The sequence below is a fragment of the Callospermophilus lateralis genome, chromosome 9, assembly GCF_048772815.1.
Source record: "Callospermophilus lateralis isolate mCalLat2 chromosome 9, mCalLat2.hap1, whole genome shotgun sequence".
NCBI classification, from domain to species: domain Eukaryota; kingdom Metazoa; phylum Chordata; class Mammalia; order Rodentia; family Sciuridae; genus Callospermophilus; species Callospermophilus lateralis.
Genome location: NC_135313.1, coordinates 100,645,749 through 100,658,097, shown reverse-complemented (window position 1 = coordinate 100,658,097; position 12,349 = coordinate 100,645,749). Strand labels below are relative to the sequence as shown.

The 12,349-nt window shown below is 55.8% G+C and overlaps 1 protein-coding gene across 1 annotated transcript in view; it reads left to right on the top strand.

Moving 5' to 3' along the window:
* The window catches only part of Gli2 (GLI family zinc finger 2), a 168,910-nt gene extending 156,813 nt beyond the window's left edge, over window positions 1-12,097 (top strand). The window contains exons 8-13 of the mRNA XM_077110264.1: window positions 124-258; window positions 3,128-3,277; window positions 4,477-4,641; window positions 5,882-6,163; window positions 7,666-8,002; window positions 9,522-12,097. Coding sequence (XP_076966379.1) covers window positions 124-258; window positions 3,128-3,277; window positions 4,477-4,641; window positions 5,882-6,163; window positions 7,666-8,002; window positions 9,522-11,998 — 3,546 coding nt within the window. The 3' untranslated portion in view covers window positions 11,999-12,097. The remainder of the gene's footprint in view (window positions 1-123; window positions 259-3,127; window positions 3,278-4,476; window positions 4,642-5,881; window positions 6,164-7,665; window positions 8,003-9,521) is intronic.
* The last annotated feature ends 252 nt before the right edge of the window (window positions 12,098-12,349 follow it).

Sequence of the window (12,349 nt, the reverse complement as noted above, 5' to 3'; positions counted from 1 at the left end):
TGTGTGTGTGTGTGTGTGTGTGTCCACATCTCTGTCTGCTCAGGGTCCTTGGCATTCCGCAGAGGGTTAATAGGATCACGTACTAGACACGGCTCATGAGGGTGTGATCTGCTCCCCCCCCAGGAGCAGCTGGCTGACCTCAAGGAAGACCTGGACAGGGACGACTGTAAGCAGGAGGCCGAGGTGGTCATCTACGAGACCAACTGTCACTGGGAGGACTGCAGCAAGGAGTATGACACTCAGGAGCAGCTGGTGCACGTAAGCCTCCACCCCACGTCCCAGCCTCTGCCCACAGTGGGCAGAGCCCCCGCCACGCTGGACCTGCGGCCTCCAGTGCCTCTGCTGCAATAAGAGGCTGATGGGGGAGGCCCCAGGAGGACCCTGGGCTGCATCCTCTGTGAGTGGGAGGCATAATGACTTATCTGTGCTCTGCCTGTTTCCCATAAGAAGGTTTCCAAATACATGTGTCACATAAGAGTCCAAGAATAAGTGAATGAGAATATCAGGACAAAGGGAACAACAGAGTAAAGCCAGGAGGAGAGTTCGTATTAAAATCAAGTGCTCGGAGCTCGAAATCACACACAAACATCTTCCTGTCCTAAGCATCCTAACAGCCAATGCACAGACGGAAATCAGATTCATTAAACCAGCCAGGCTCTCTAATGATAAAGTCTGACTCTAAAACCTGAGAAAGGTTTCTCCTATGGAGGAAAGAGTTAGTAATTTCCTCTTGGAGACCATTTGCAGATACACAGTGTATTGGGTTTAGGTGGATGGCTATGTCCAGATTCTAACAGCTTAGGCAAACAAGGCCACAGACTCAGTGTGTCCTTCAGGGTATGTCTCTTTGTCCCCATTCAAACTCTTAGACAGCAGCATCCATTATGGTAGTAGTCAGGTGTAATGTGAACTTGGCAGTTAGAACACACCAACTCCCTTTGCTCCTTCCAATGTGGTTTGTTCCCAAATGCCATAGGTGTCTTTCTCCTCCCAACACTGTCACCCAGGTCACCAGAATTTACCAGCAAACCCATTGCGGCTGATATAGAACCTGCAACTCAGGGTCTCCTCTAATCCTTTCCGAAACTCCAACATGAGCTTTCGACCTGTACCACCTCTTTGGGATCCCTGTTGAAGAGGCAGCTTGGAGCTGTGGTTTGTGGAACAGATCAGATATGATTAAAGGAAGGAGAGGATCAGCACCTCGGGAGGGGAGGGGGCTCAAACCACAGTGCAGAGGTGAGGACACAAAAGATGTATCCCAAAGAGCAGGCATAAGCCGGGCATGGTGGCACATGCCTGTAATCCTAGTGGCTCAGGAGGCTGAGGCAGGAGGATCACGGGTTCAAAGCCAGCCTCAGCAACTTAGTGAGGCCCTAAGTGACTCAGGGAGACCCTGTCTATAAATAAAATATAAAAAGGGCCGGGGATGTGGCTCAGTGGTTAAGCACCCCTGGCTTCAATCCCCGGTACCAAAAAAAAAAAAAAAAAAGAATAGGCACAGAATCCTGACCTAGAAAGAAAGGCTGTAGACCCGGGACTATCCCTGTAGCTGCAGGTGGCCACCTCCACTTGGCTCTGGAGAAAGTGGGCTGCTCTGCGGGAGAGGAGGGGCCCCTTTCTCCAGCTCTGCCTCTCTCTGCTCCCTGGGATGATGGATGGGCGAGCGGGAGCCCCTACTCTATTATTAACAATTTGTTGCTAAGTAAACCAATAAGAAAAAATGAAAGGCATTGTCAGGAAGCATTTTGATCATTTGAAAGACTTTAAAAATAGAAAGGGAGGCTAATAGGAGAGGATTTCTCTGGAAGTTCAAAGTGCTGTGTAGTTTACTTGCTCTAGTGGAGGTGTATAAACAGTGGAGCCTTTAAACAGGGCACAGGTGCCTGATGCCTTTTTGTCTTCTGGGATCAAGTGTCACCAAGGGCCTGATGCTCAGCTTCGTAGGTCACAGAGATCAAGCTACATTGTCCAGGAGAAGGAGACTGCAAGCCACAAATGCCATCCATATATGCAATTTTACATTTCCTATAAGCATTTTTTAAAAAGTACAGGCGAGCACAGTGGTGCACGCCTTTAACCCCAGCTGCTCGGGAGGCTGAGGCAGGAGGATCGCAAGTTCAAAGTCAACCTCAGCAAAAGTGAGGTGCTAAGCAACTCAGTGAGACCCTGTCTCCAAATACAATATCAAATAGGGCTGGGAATGTGGCTCAATGGTTGAGTGCCCCAAGTTTAATCCCCAGCACCCGCCCCCCCCCCCAAAAAAAAGTGCAAGCTGGACACGGTGGCACATCCTGGTAATCCCAGCAGCTCAGGAGGCTGAGGCAGGAAGATCGCGACTTCAAATCCAGCCTCAGTAATTTAGTGAGGCCCCAAGTAATTCAGTGAGATCCTGTCTGTAAATAAAATACAAAAAAAGGCTGGGGATGCGGCTTAGTGATCAAATGCCCTTGGATTCACTCCAAAGTACCTAAATAAATAAATTAGTACAGGCAAAGTTAACTTTAAAACAACTAGAGAACCTCCCTTATCCAGAATGCTTGGGACCAGATGTGTTTCAGGTTTGGGATTTTTTTACATTTTGGAAGTGCTGCATAATACATAATGAGATATCTTGGAGATGGGATCCAAGTCTAAACATGAAATTCACTTCTGTTTTGTGTCCACCTTCTGCCAGCGTGAAGGTAATTTAATACAGTATTTTATATAGTATTTTTACTGCACGGGGACCCATCCCGTGAGATCAAGTGTGGAATTTTCCACTTGTGCCATTGAGTTGTTTCTCAGAAAGTGTTGTACCTGGATATCATAGGATGCTTACCCTGTGATATATTTTATTTACTCAGTAGCTGAAATATCATCCTGTCACCAATACCATCAGTATAGAACGACGTTAATTGAGATATCGTACATTTTTTCCCATTCTAAGTCTTTGAAACCAGTGTGTAGTTTGCACTTAGAGCCCTAAGTGGTCAGCCACAGCCAAACACCACCCCCGCACACATACGCACAGCACTTTTAACCAGCCACAATTCAGGGGTCTGGGAGCCACACATGGCAGTGGCCCTGGGGGTCCATGGGGCAGGGCACCTGGGTTCACCGGCTCCTGGGGCTTGTTCCTGTGCAGCACATCAACAACGAGCACATCCACGGGGAGAAGAAGGAGTTCGTGTGCCGCTGGCAGGCCTGCACACGGGAGCAGAAGCCCTTCAAGGCCCAGTACATGCTGGTGGTCCACATGCGGCGGCACACGGGCGAGAAGCCCCACAAGTGCACGGTGAGCACCCTCCTCCCACAGCAGCCTTAGGACGTCTCCAGGCCAGGGGGTGGTGGCCTGGAGGCCACAGGCAGACCTGAGTGGTACAGGACACGGCAGCGGCATGGGGACAGGTCTGGCCAGTGAGTCATCCTGTCTGTCCCCACCCTGGTTTTCTGCCTGGCTGGGGTCCTGGAGGCCACTGGTCCACTGTTGCCCAGAACTTAGCAAATTCACTGTTTGGACACGAGGAACTCGGTAACCGGGGTACAGATGTGCTGATGTCACCTTGGCCGTCTGATTGTGAGCCCCAAGCACAGTCCGCTTTGATTAACTTGGGACACTGGGCGGAAATGCCACCTCCATAGCACCCTGTAGGAAAACATCTTTGGTGAGTCACAGCAGGAGGCATTTGAGCAATGATGGGTCAGAAACCACTTTGGTTAAGTTTGGGGGGTTTTCTTGGTTGATTTGGTTTTCTTTGTGTGAGTGTGCGGGTGTCTTTTTATGAATAAGTTGTAAGACTTCTTGCCTGGCATGGTGATACACACCTGTAACACCAGCAACTCAGGAGGCTGAGGCAGGAAGATCCCAACTTCAAGGCCAGCCTCAGCAACTTAACAAAATGATGTCTCAAATTTTAAAAATAAACAGGGTTGGCTATATAGTCATATACCCCCCCTACCCTGGGTCCAATCCCCAGTACCCAGTGTGTGTGGGGGAAACAGTTGTAAGAGAGCTTTATATATCTAGGTAATAGATCCTCTCAGACATATGATTTGCAAATATTTCTCCCATTCTGAGGGTTGTCTTCATTTTGCTGATAATTTCCTTTGAAGCCCAAAAGTTTAACTTTGATGAAATCTAATGATGGGTTGTTTAGGCTTTTATCGTATCTATGAAATCATTGTCTAATCCAGGGTCACAAAGATTTACCCCTTCGTTTTCTTCCAAGAGTTTGATAGTTTTAAACATATATTTTGATACACACACACACACACTAGTTTTATAGTCTAGCTTTTCCAATAAGGTCTTTGATCCACTTTGAGTCAGCTTGTTAGACATTTCTGCCCCTTTCCCAGTTTTCTGGCAAGGCATGTTAACTGTTAGCGCTGACGAAACCCGTCTTCTGGGCGCAAGCTGAGCGGTACTGGGCTGGGGTGCAGTGCATCCTGCCTTGGACCTGGGCTGCCCTCACGGACCTCCCCACCTCCTTCCAGTTCGAAGGCTGCTCGAAGGCCTACTCTCGCCTGGAGAACCTGAAGACACACCTGCGGTCCCACACCGGGGAGAAGCCCTACGTGTGCGAACACGAGGGCTGCAACAAGGCTTTCTCCAACGCCTCGGACCGCGCCAAGCACCAGAACCGCACCCACTCCAACGAGGTACCCACACCGCGCCTGCGCACAGGGGCCCGCGGACCCATGCGCAAAAGCACAGCCCTCCATGTGTAGCCACCTGCGGGCAGTAGGTAGCCAGGTGCCGTGGCGCCCCTCTTCCACCACTACCTGCTGCACATCCCCGGACGCAGACCACCCCTCAGGGACCTGGGCGCGCCAGGCTCCCTGTCTGTGCTTTACCTTCTTTTTTGAAAGAGAAGATGCCTGCGGTGGAGCAGCTGCCTTGTGGTGATGCCATCTGAGCTCCACAAGCTGGTCCTGCTCCAGCAGCCTCCGTGGCTGATAGTGACACGTTCCACCCGCTGGTGCTGCCTGAGTCTGCTGTGACCCTGAGCTCCCTGTCATGGGGGCCCAGGGTAGACTCTTTGTCCCTGGGTAGCCAGAGCCCTGGCAGGGCTGAGAGAGCCCAGGGTGGGAAATCAGCAGATGCCTTCAGGGTCTGCGACCCCTGGCCCCAGTTCCGGCCCAGCCACACAATCATTGTGACTCGGGCAGACTTTATAAAGAGATTTCTAATAGCTTAGATAAGGTGGAGGCCCCAAATGAACCTTGCTTCCATGCCTGTAAGAAGTTAAGAGGAATTCCCAAAGGCCTCTGGACCTGGCAGGGTCTCTACGAATAAGAACCAGCCTTGAAAAGGAGGGTGTGTGTGTGTGTGTGTGTGTGTGTGTGTGTGCGGGCTCATATGTGTATGTGTATGGGGGTGGACTGCGTGATTGTAAATGTATAACTGGTGGGGATGGTGGGAGGGGACTTGGAGTGGTGTGGGTGTGGCTGGGGTGTGCCTGTATGTGGGCGTGGTCATAGGGGAGCTGTGAGCCCAGTCTTTACCTTTTATCAGTAAGGTGGTTTTTTTTTTTTTTTTTTTCCCTCTCTGAACCCATCTCCCCTCTTCAGGGTGCTGGTGCTGGCTCCCAAGGGAGGCATGTGTGTCCCTTTCAAAGTCTCTCTCACCAGTGCCCCAGTGTCTTATGGAAAGCGCACCCTTGACCATGCACTTAATTTGCATGAAAAGGTGGTACCCAGCCCGCTGGGGCCAGGCTGCTGTGGGCCTGCGGTTGGCATGCTCCAGGCACAGGGCGCTGGCTGCAAATGCAGCAGAGTGCCCAGCCGTGGTGCCAGCCAGGTCATCCAGGGGCCTGGGATGGTTTCAGGACAGGGATGCGCCCCTGGGGAGTTTGTCCTCGTGTTCCCACCCATGACACAGTCTTGGTTCTCCTCCTAGAAACCCTACATCTGCAAAATCCCAGGCTGCACCAAGAGGTACACCGACCCCAGCTCCCTCCGGAAGCATGTGAAAACGGTCCACGGCCCAGACGCCCACGTCACCAAGAAACAGCGCAACGATGTGCATCTCCGCGCCCCGCTGCTCAAGGAGAATGGGGACAACGAGGCCAGCACTGAGCCTGGTGGCCGGGGGTCTGAGGACAGTGCTGAGGCCAGCAGCAGCAGCCAGGCAGTGGAGGACTGCCTGCACATCAAAGCCATCAAGACCGAGAGCTCCGGGGTAAGCAGAGCCGGGCGACCTAGCTGCAAAGGGCACTTCGCAGCTGGGCCAGGACCCAGGACCCCGCGAGGGTATGGGCTCTGCTCTGAGGTCCCCCACCTAAGGGTGAGATGATGTCCTTCCTCTCCCCAACTCAGCTTTCTGTGCCCTTAACTGCCTTGGCCTCACATGGAGCCTGTCTTGTCCAGGTCCCTTTCTGTGACCTCGCTCCTGCTGGGCAGCCGTGGCAGGGCTGGAGGCGGGGCTGAGGATGCCCGCTCCCCACGTCGGGCTGTGCCGGGTGGGGGCGGTCCCTGCGTGTCTGCCTCTCCAACCAGCACCAGAGGGGTGCTGGGGGTCCCCAACCCTCTGTCCTGTTCTGCGTTCTTCCCCTCTGGCCTCTGCTCCTTTTGTTCTAACCACCTGTTCTTTGTCTCCGCCTCTTTCCCAACTGTACCTCCCCTAAGGATAGACGGTACTGAGGTGAGCAGAGGATTCGGGTGGGGGTTGGGGGCGGGCAGGGGTGAGCGAGGGTGGGCCGGGGTTCTCGTTGGTACTATGGCCCAGGTAGACACTGACCTGTCAGTCCAGGCCTCCTGGGCCCAGACCATGGGTTTGGAGAGGCAGACAGCAGGGCACTATATGTGGGAATACCAGAGTAGGTAAAGGCTGGCAGCAGAAGTAGGCTGGCAGGTGGGAGGACAGTGGCTGCAGAACAGCTGACCAGGAGGAGAGTGGGGGGAGACCAGGCTGCAGAGGGGGTGCGCCAACCTAGAGGATCTTGAAGACCAGCCACAGGAGAATAGGGAGTGCCATGGGCCAGAAGACCTGGAAGGACCCTGTTTGCCAGGAACTTGGGCCCTAATGGGAGAAAGCATCACAGCTTCCCAGGGAAAGGGCTAGGATTTGGGGGCATTTGGTCCGGATGAGCCCTGAGGTGCTGCCTCCAGGGTGAGAGGGTGAGCTTCATCCAGGTCCCATCCCCAGCCCCAGCGGGTGCAGCCCGAGTTCTCTGTCTTTCTTGACTTATGCATTGGTCATGAGCTCTCTGCCCTACTCCACCTCAACACAGAGGGAGGGCAGCGGCCATTCAGTCAAGGCTGCATCCTGGGTGTCCCTCCCCTTTCTAACACCCGCCTCTGGCCTATTGAGATGCCCCCCCCCCCCAGTACAAGGACCAACTCTTGGCTCATCCTCTGCTTCATCCTGCGTACATCGCTGTTGCTGGGACTGCTTCAGCACCTTCTCTCATTGCCATCCGGGGACCTGTGCACGTGCCAGGTGCCCAGCAGGCAGGCAGGTTCATCTTGTAGTTGGGAAGGCCAAGGTTAAGCGAAGCGAAGTGACTTGACCATCTCACGTAGACCCACAGCGATGGTCTGCAAGTTCCTCTTTGAGATGTCCTTCCTCCCCCCACGCCCCTGGTCCCAGCATGCCTGAGTGTGGTGTGGATGCAGGGCGGACGCAGGACGAGGTGCATCTGCACACTCTCTGAGCTTTTGACTTCTGCCTCCTCCCTATAGCTGTGTCAGTCCAGCCCCGGGGCTCAGTCATCCTGCAGCAGCGAGCCCTCTCCCCTGGGCAGTGCCCCCAACAATGACAGTGGCGTGGAGATGCCGGGGACGGGGCCCGGGAGCCTGGGAGACCTGACATCGCTGGATGACACACCCCCAGGGGCCGACGCCCCAGCCCTGGCTGCCCCCTCCACTGGTGGCCTGCAGCTGCGCAAACACGGGACCACCATGCACCGCTTCGAGCAGCTCAAGAGGGAGAAGCTCAAGTCGCTCAAGGATTCCTGCTCGTGGGCTGGCCCAGCTCCACACACCCGGAACACCAAGCTGCCTCCCCTCCCAGCAAGTGGTGAGTGGACGCCCGGGGCTTATGGGTGGGGTGGGAGAGAACCTGGGGCTGCACCAGCTAGACCCACTCCCACCCAGCACTCACCAGCACATTGCACACAGAAGGAGACTGAGAAAGCCAAACACGCCCCCATCTGAATCAAGTTCAAGGGTAAGACCGTCTAGCCCTGTGAGGCTCCAAAGCCCTGTGCTCTTTCAATTGCACCATGATGCTTCCCTGTAGCCCCCTAAAAAGAGGCAGACCTTGGGCACCCACATCATCCTCTTCCTTTTCCAGTCATTTATTAAGCACCTGCTGTAGACAGTGTTCACCGTCTAAAGTCCCCACCACTGCAAGCCCTGCCACTGGACTACCCCTGTATTGCAGAGGGACACCAAAGACACAACTAAGTATAGAGCAGTACAGAGGAAAGAGAAGCCTGTCTATCTGGGCAAGAGCAGGAGGACTTCCTAGAGGAGGTGGCACTCTGCTCGACCTGCGCTTTGAGATGGAAGGGATCTTCAGCAAGCAAGTCTTGAGTGCTAACTGCATGCCCAACATTGCACTAGGCACTGGGCCCTCCAGGAACTGACAGCCCCTTGTTGGGAACACTGTGATACACCCATCCTAAGGAATATTTGTTGTCCCAACTACTGGAGGGACTGCTGATGATCACTTTGAACTCTTATGGAATTTCCTGGGTTATGGACAGCCAAGGTCACCCCTCCCTGAGTAGCTACATCCATCAGTGATTACTGCAGGTGTGTAAGGGACCAGCCATGTTGGCCCAACTTGGGGCAGCACTAAAGGGCCACTGGAGATCCTGACCTTCCTCTGAGATCAACCAATCCTCTGACTATTCCCATGTTCTTTCTTTTCTCTCACAGGGTCTCAGGGCCCTCCTTATAAGCAGCCTACAGGGAGTCCCAACTCACAACCCCCATCTGTGGATTGAGATGATACAGGAGACTATAGCCCAGGTCCTGCGGGGGCCTAATCCCCTCTGGACAATAACCGGGTCCCAGCCAGGGAAGGTGGCACATGCCTGTGATCAGGCTGCTTGGGAGGCTGAGGCAGAAGGATTGCAAATTCAAGGTCAGCCTCTGCAACTTAGTAAGACCCTGTCTCAAAAAAAAAAAAGAAAAAAGAAAAAAAAAGGCTACTCTTGTCTATTGAGATGGCCCCATAGTTCAACAGTAAAGCACCCCAGGGTTCATTCCACATTACTGGGGTGGGTGCAATCTTTAGAGAGGTGCATTGTCTACAAGAGCAGAATCATCAGAATCCACAGGCAGCAGGGCAGTGACAGAGCTAAGATTTAGGCCTCCTAGCTTTCAATCACTCACCCTTGGCAATAAGTGCCACCATTTGTTCATTTATCATTCCTACCCTCCCTTTCATTTGCAAATTTTCTATGAGTGCCAACTGTATGCCACACCCTCTCCTAGGGCTCCAACTCAGCAGACTGCCTCAGTACCACCCAAGTAGGCAGAGCCCTGCTCCTTGGACCCCAGAACTGACCCCTCTGCTTCCCCTACAGGCTCCAGCCTGGAAAACTTCAGCGGCCCTGGGGGTGGCGGGCCCACAGGGCTGCTGCCCAACCCACGGCTGTCTGAGTTGGCAGCGAACGAGGTGACCATGCTGAGCCAGCTGCAGGAGCGCCGCGACAGCTCCACCAGCACCATCAGCTCGGCCTACACCGTGAGCCGCCGCTCCTCAGGCATCTCCCCCTACTTCTCCAGCCGTCGCTCCAGCGAGGCCTCCCCCCTGGGCGCCGGCCGGCCCCACAACGCCAGCTCGGCGGACTCCTACGACCCCATCTCCACGGACGCCTCGCGGAGGTCCAGCGAGGCCAGCCAGTGCAGCGGCGGCGGCCCGGGGCTGCTCAACCTCACGCCTGCGCAGCAGTACAGCCTGCGGGCCAAGTATGCAGCGGCCACCGGAGGGCCACCACCCACACCGCTCCCCGGCCTGGAGCGCATGAGCCTGCGGACCAGGCTGGCGCTGCTGGATGCGCCTGAGCGATCGCTGCCTTCCACCTTCCCACACCCACTAGGGCCCCGGCGTGGCAGCGACGGACCGGCTTGCGGTCAAGGTCATGGCCATGGCCACTTGGGGGCTCTGCCCGCCTTCCCCCATGAAGCACCAGGCGGCGGCACAAGACGGGCCAGCGACCCTGTGCGGCGGCCTGATGCCCTAGCTTTGCCACGGGTACAGCGCTTCCACAGCACCCACAACGTCAGCCCGGGGACACTGCCACCTTGCACCGAGAGGCGAGGCCTCCGCCTGCCCAGCCACCCGAGCACCGACGGCAGCCTGGCTCATACCGCTTACTCTCCCAGGCCACCCAGCATCAGCGAGAATGTGATGATGGAAGCCATGGCCACGGAGATGGACGGCACAGGGCCCGAGTCCGACCTGGGACTGCCGGAGGATGACCTGGTGCTGCCGGATGACGTGGTGCAATACATCAAGGCACACACCAGTGGCGCCCTGGAGGAGAGCACAAGGCAGGTGTACCCCACGGAAAGCACCAGCTTCCCTGAGAACCCCAAACTGCCCAGCCCAGGCATGCATGGCCATCGCAGACTAGTGGCTGCAGACTCCAATGGGGGCCCCTCTGGCCCGGCAATGGGAGGCTGCCAGCTGGGCTATGGGGTACCCTCCAACCTGAACAAAAATAACATGCCTGTCCAGTGGAATGAGGTGAGCTCTGGCACCATGGATGCCCCCCTGCCCAGCCAGGTGAAGCCTCCACACTTCTCTCAGGGCAATCTGGCTGTGGTACAGCAGAAGCCAGCCTTCAGCCAGTACCCGGGGTACAGTCCACAAGGTCTACAGCCCAGCCCTGGGGGCCTGGACAGCACCCAGCCACACCTCCAGCCCCATAGTGGAGCCCCCTCGGCACCCAGGGTGAACTACATGCAGCCGCTGCGACAGCCAGCCACAGGTGGTCAGTGTCTCAACATGACCTCTGCAGGGAGCCCCCACACCAACTTTGGCCAAGCCCACCCCCAGCTGAGCCCCAGTACTGCCGGTGGGGCCCTGAACCAGTTCCCCCAATCCTGCAGCAATATGGCAGCCAAGCCAGGCCACCTGGGGCTTCCTCAGCAGATGGAAGTTGCCTCTAACCCCTCCATGATGGGCGGCCACCACAGGGAAATTGGGGTCCCCAGTTCAGCACTGGCTGGGGTACCACCACCTCACCCAGCCCAGAGCTATCCACAGCAGAGTCACCACCTGACAGGCCCCCTGAGTCAGGAGGGCTACCGCCAAGGCTCTAGCCTTCTGCCTCCCCACCAACCCGGCTTCCTGGAGTCCCAGCAGAGCGCCATGGGGGTGGCCACATCCAACTTTGGCCTAGTACAACCCCGGCCACCCCTCGAGCCCAGCCCCGTCGGCCGCCACCGGGGAGTACGTGCTGGGCAGCAGTTGGCCTATGCCAGGGCCACTAGCCAGGCCATGGCTTCCACGTCAGTCAATCAGGAGACAGCAGAGGCTGTGCCCAAGGGAGCAATGGGCACCATGGTGACCCTGCCTCCTCAGCCACCTCCGCAGGACATAGGCGGTGCTCAGGACCACAGCACTCTCCACTACTATGGCCAGATCCACATGTACGAACAGAATGGCGGCCTGGAGAGCCACGGAGGCTGCCCAGCCATGCGGCCCCAGCCACCAGCGCCACAGACCTGCCCGGACGGCATCCAGCCCCAGCCCTTGCCCTCACCAGGGGTCAACCAGGTGTCCAGCACCGTGGACTCCCAGCTCCTGGAGGCCCCCCAGATCGACTTCGACGCCATCATGGATGACGGCGATCACTCCAGCTTGTTCTCGGGTGCGCTCAGCCCCAGCCTCCTCCACAGCCTCTCCCAGAACTCCTCCCGCCTTACCACCCCCCGGAACTCCCTGACTCTGCCCTCCATCCCCACGGGCATCAGCAACATGGCCGTTGGGGACATGAGCTCCATGCTCACCAGCCTGGCCGAGGAGAACAAGTTCTTGAACATGATGACTTAAGGCCCGGGACCCTGGTGCAGAGCAGAGCTGGAGGGATTCCTCACTTCCCCGGAGCATGGGAATGGCATTCACGTTTTTCTTTTTCAAAAAAAAAAGTATTAAATAGGGCTGAGAGGTTTTTTTTGCCAATGGTTCAGACTAAAGATGTGTGAAGAGAAAGTTCGTGAGTATCCTCTGGTCCTTTGGACTATTTTTCAGAATGCTAAAAAAAAAAAAAAGGTCTCCATAGGAAAGAAAAGAATGAAAAACTCATGTACCCAGTGCTTGTCGGCCTTTGGTGTTTGTGGGACCCACTGGGTTCTCGCTGCTCCCCGCTGTCATTTGCCTAATGGGGGATTCCATCGGCCAGGG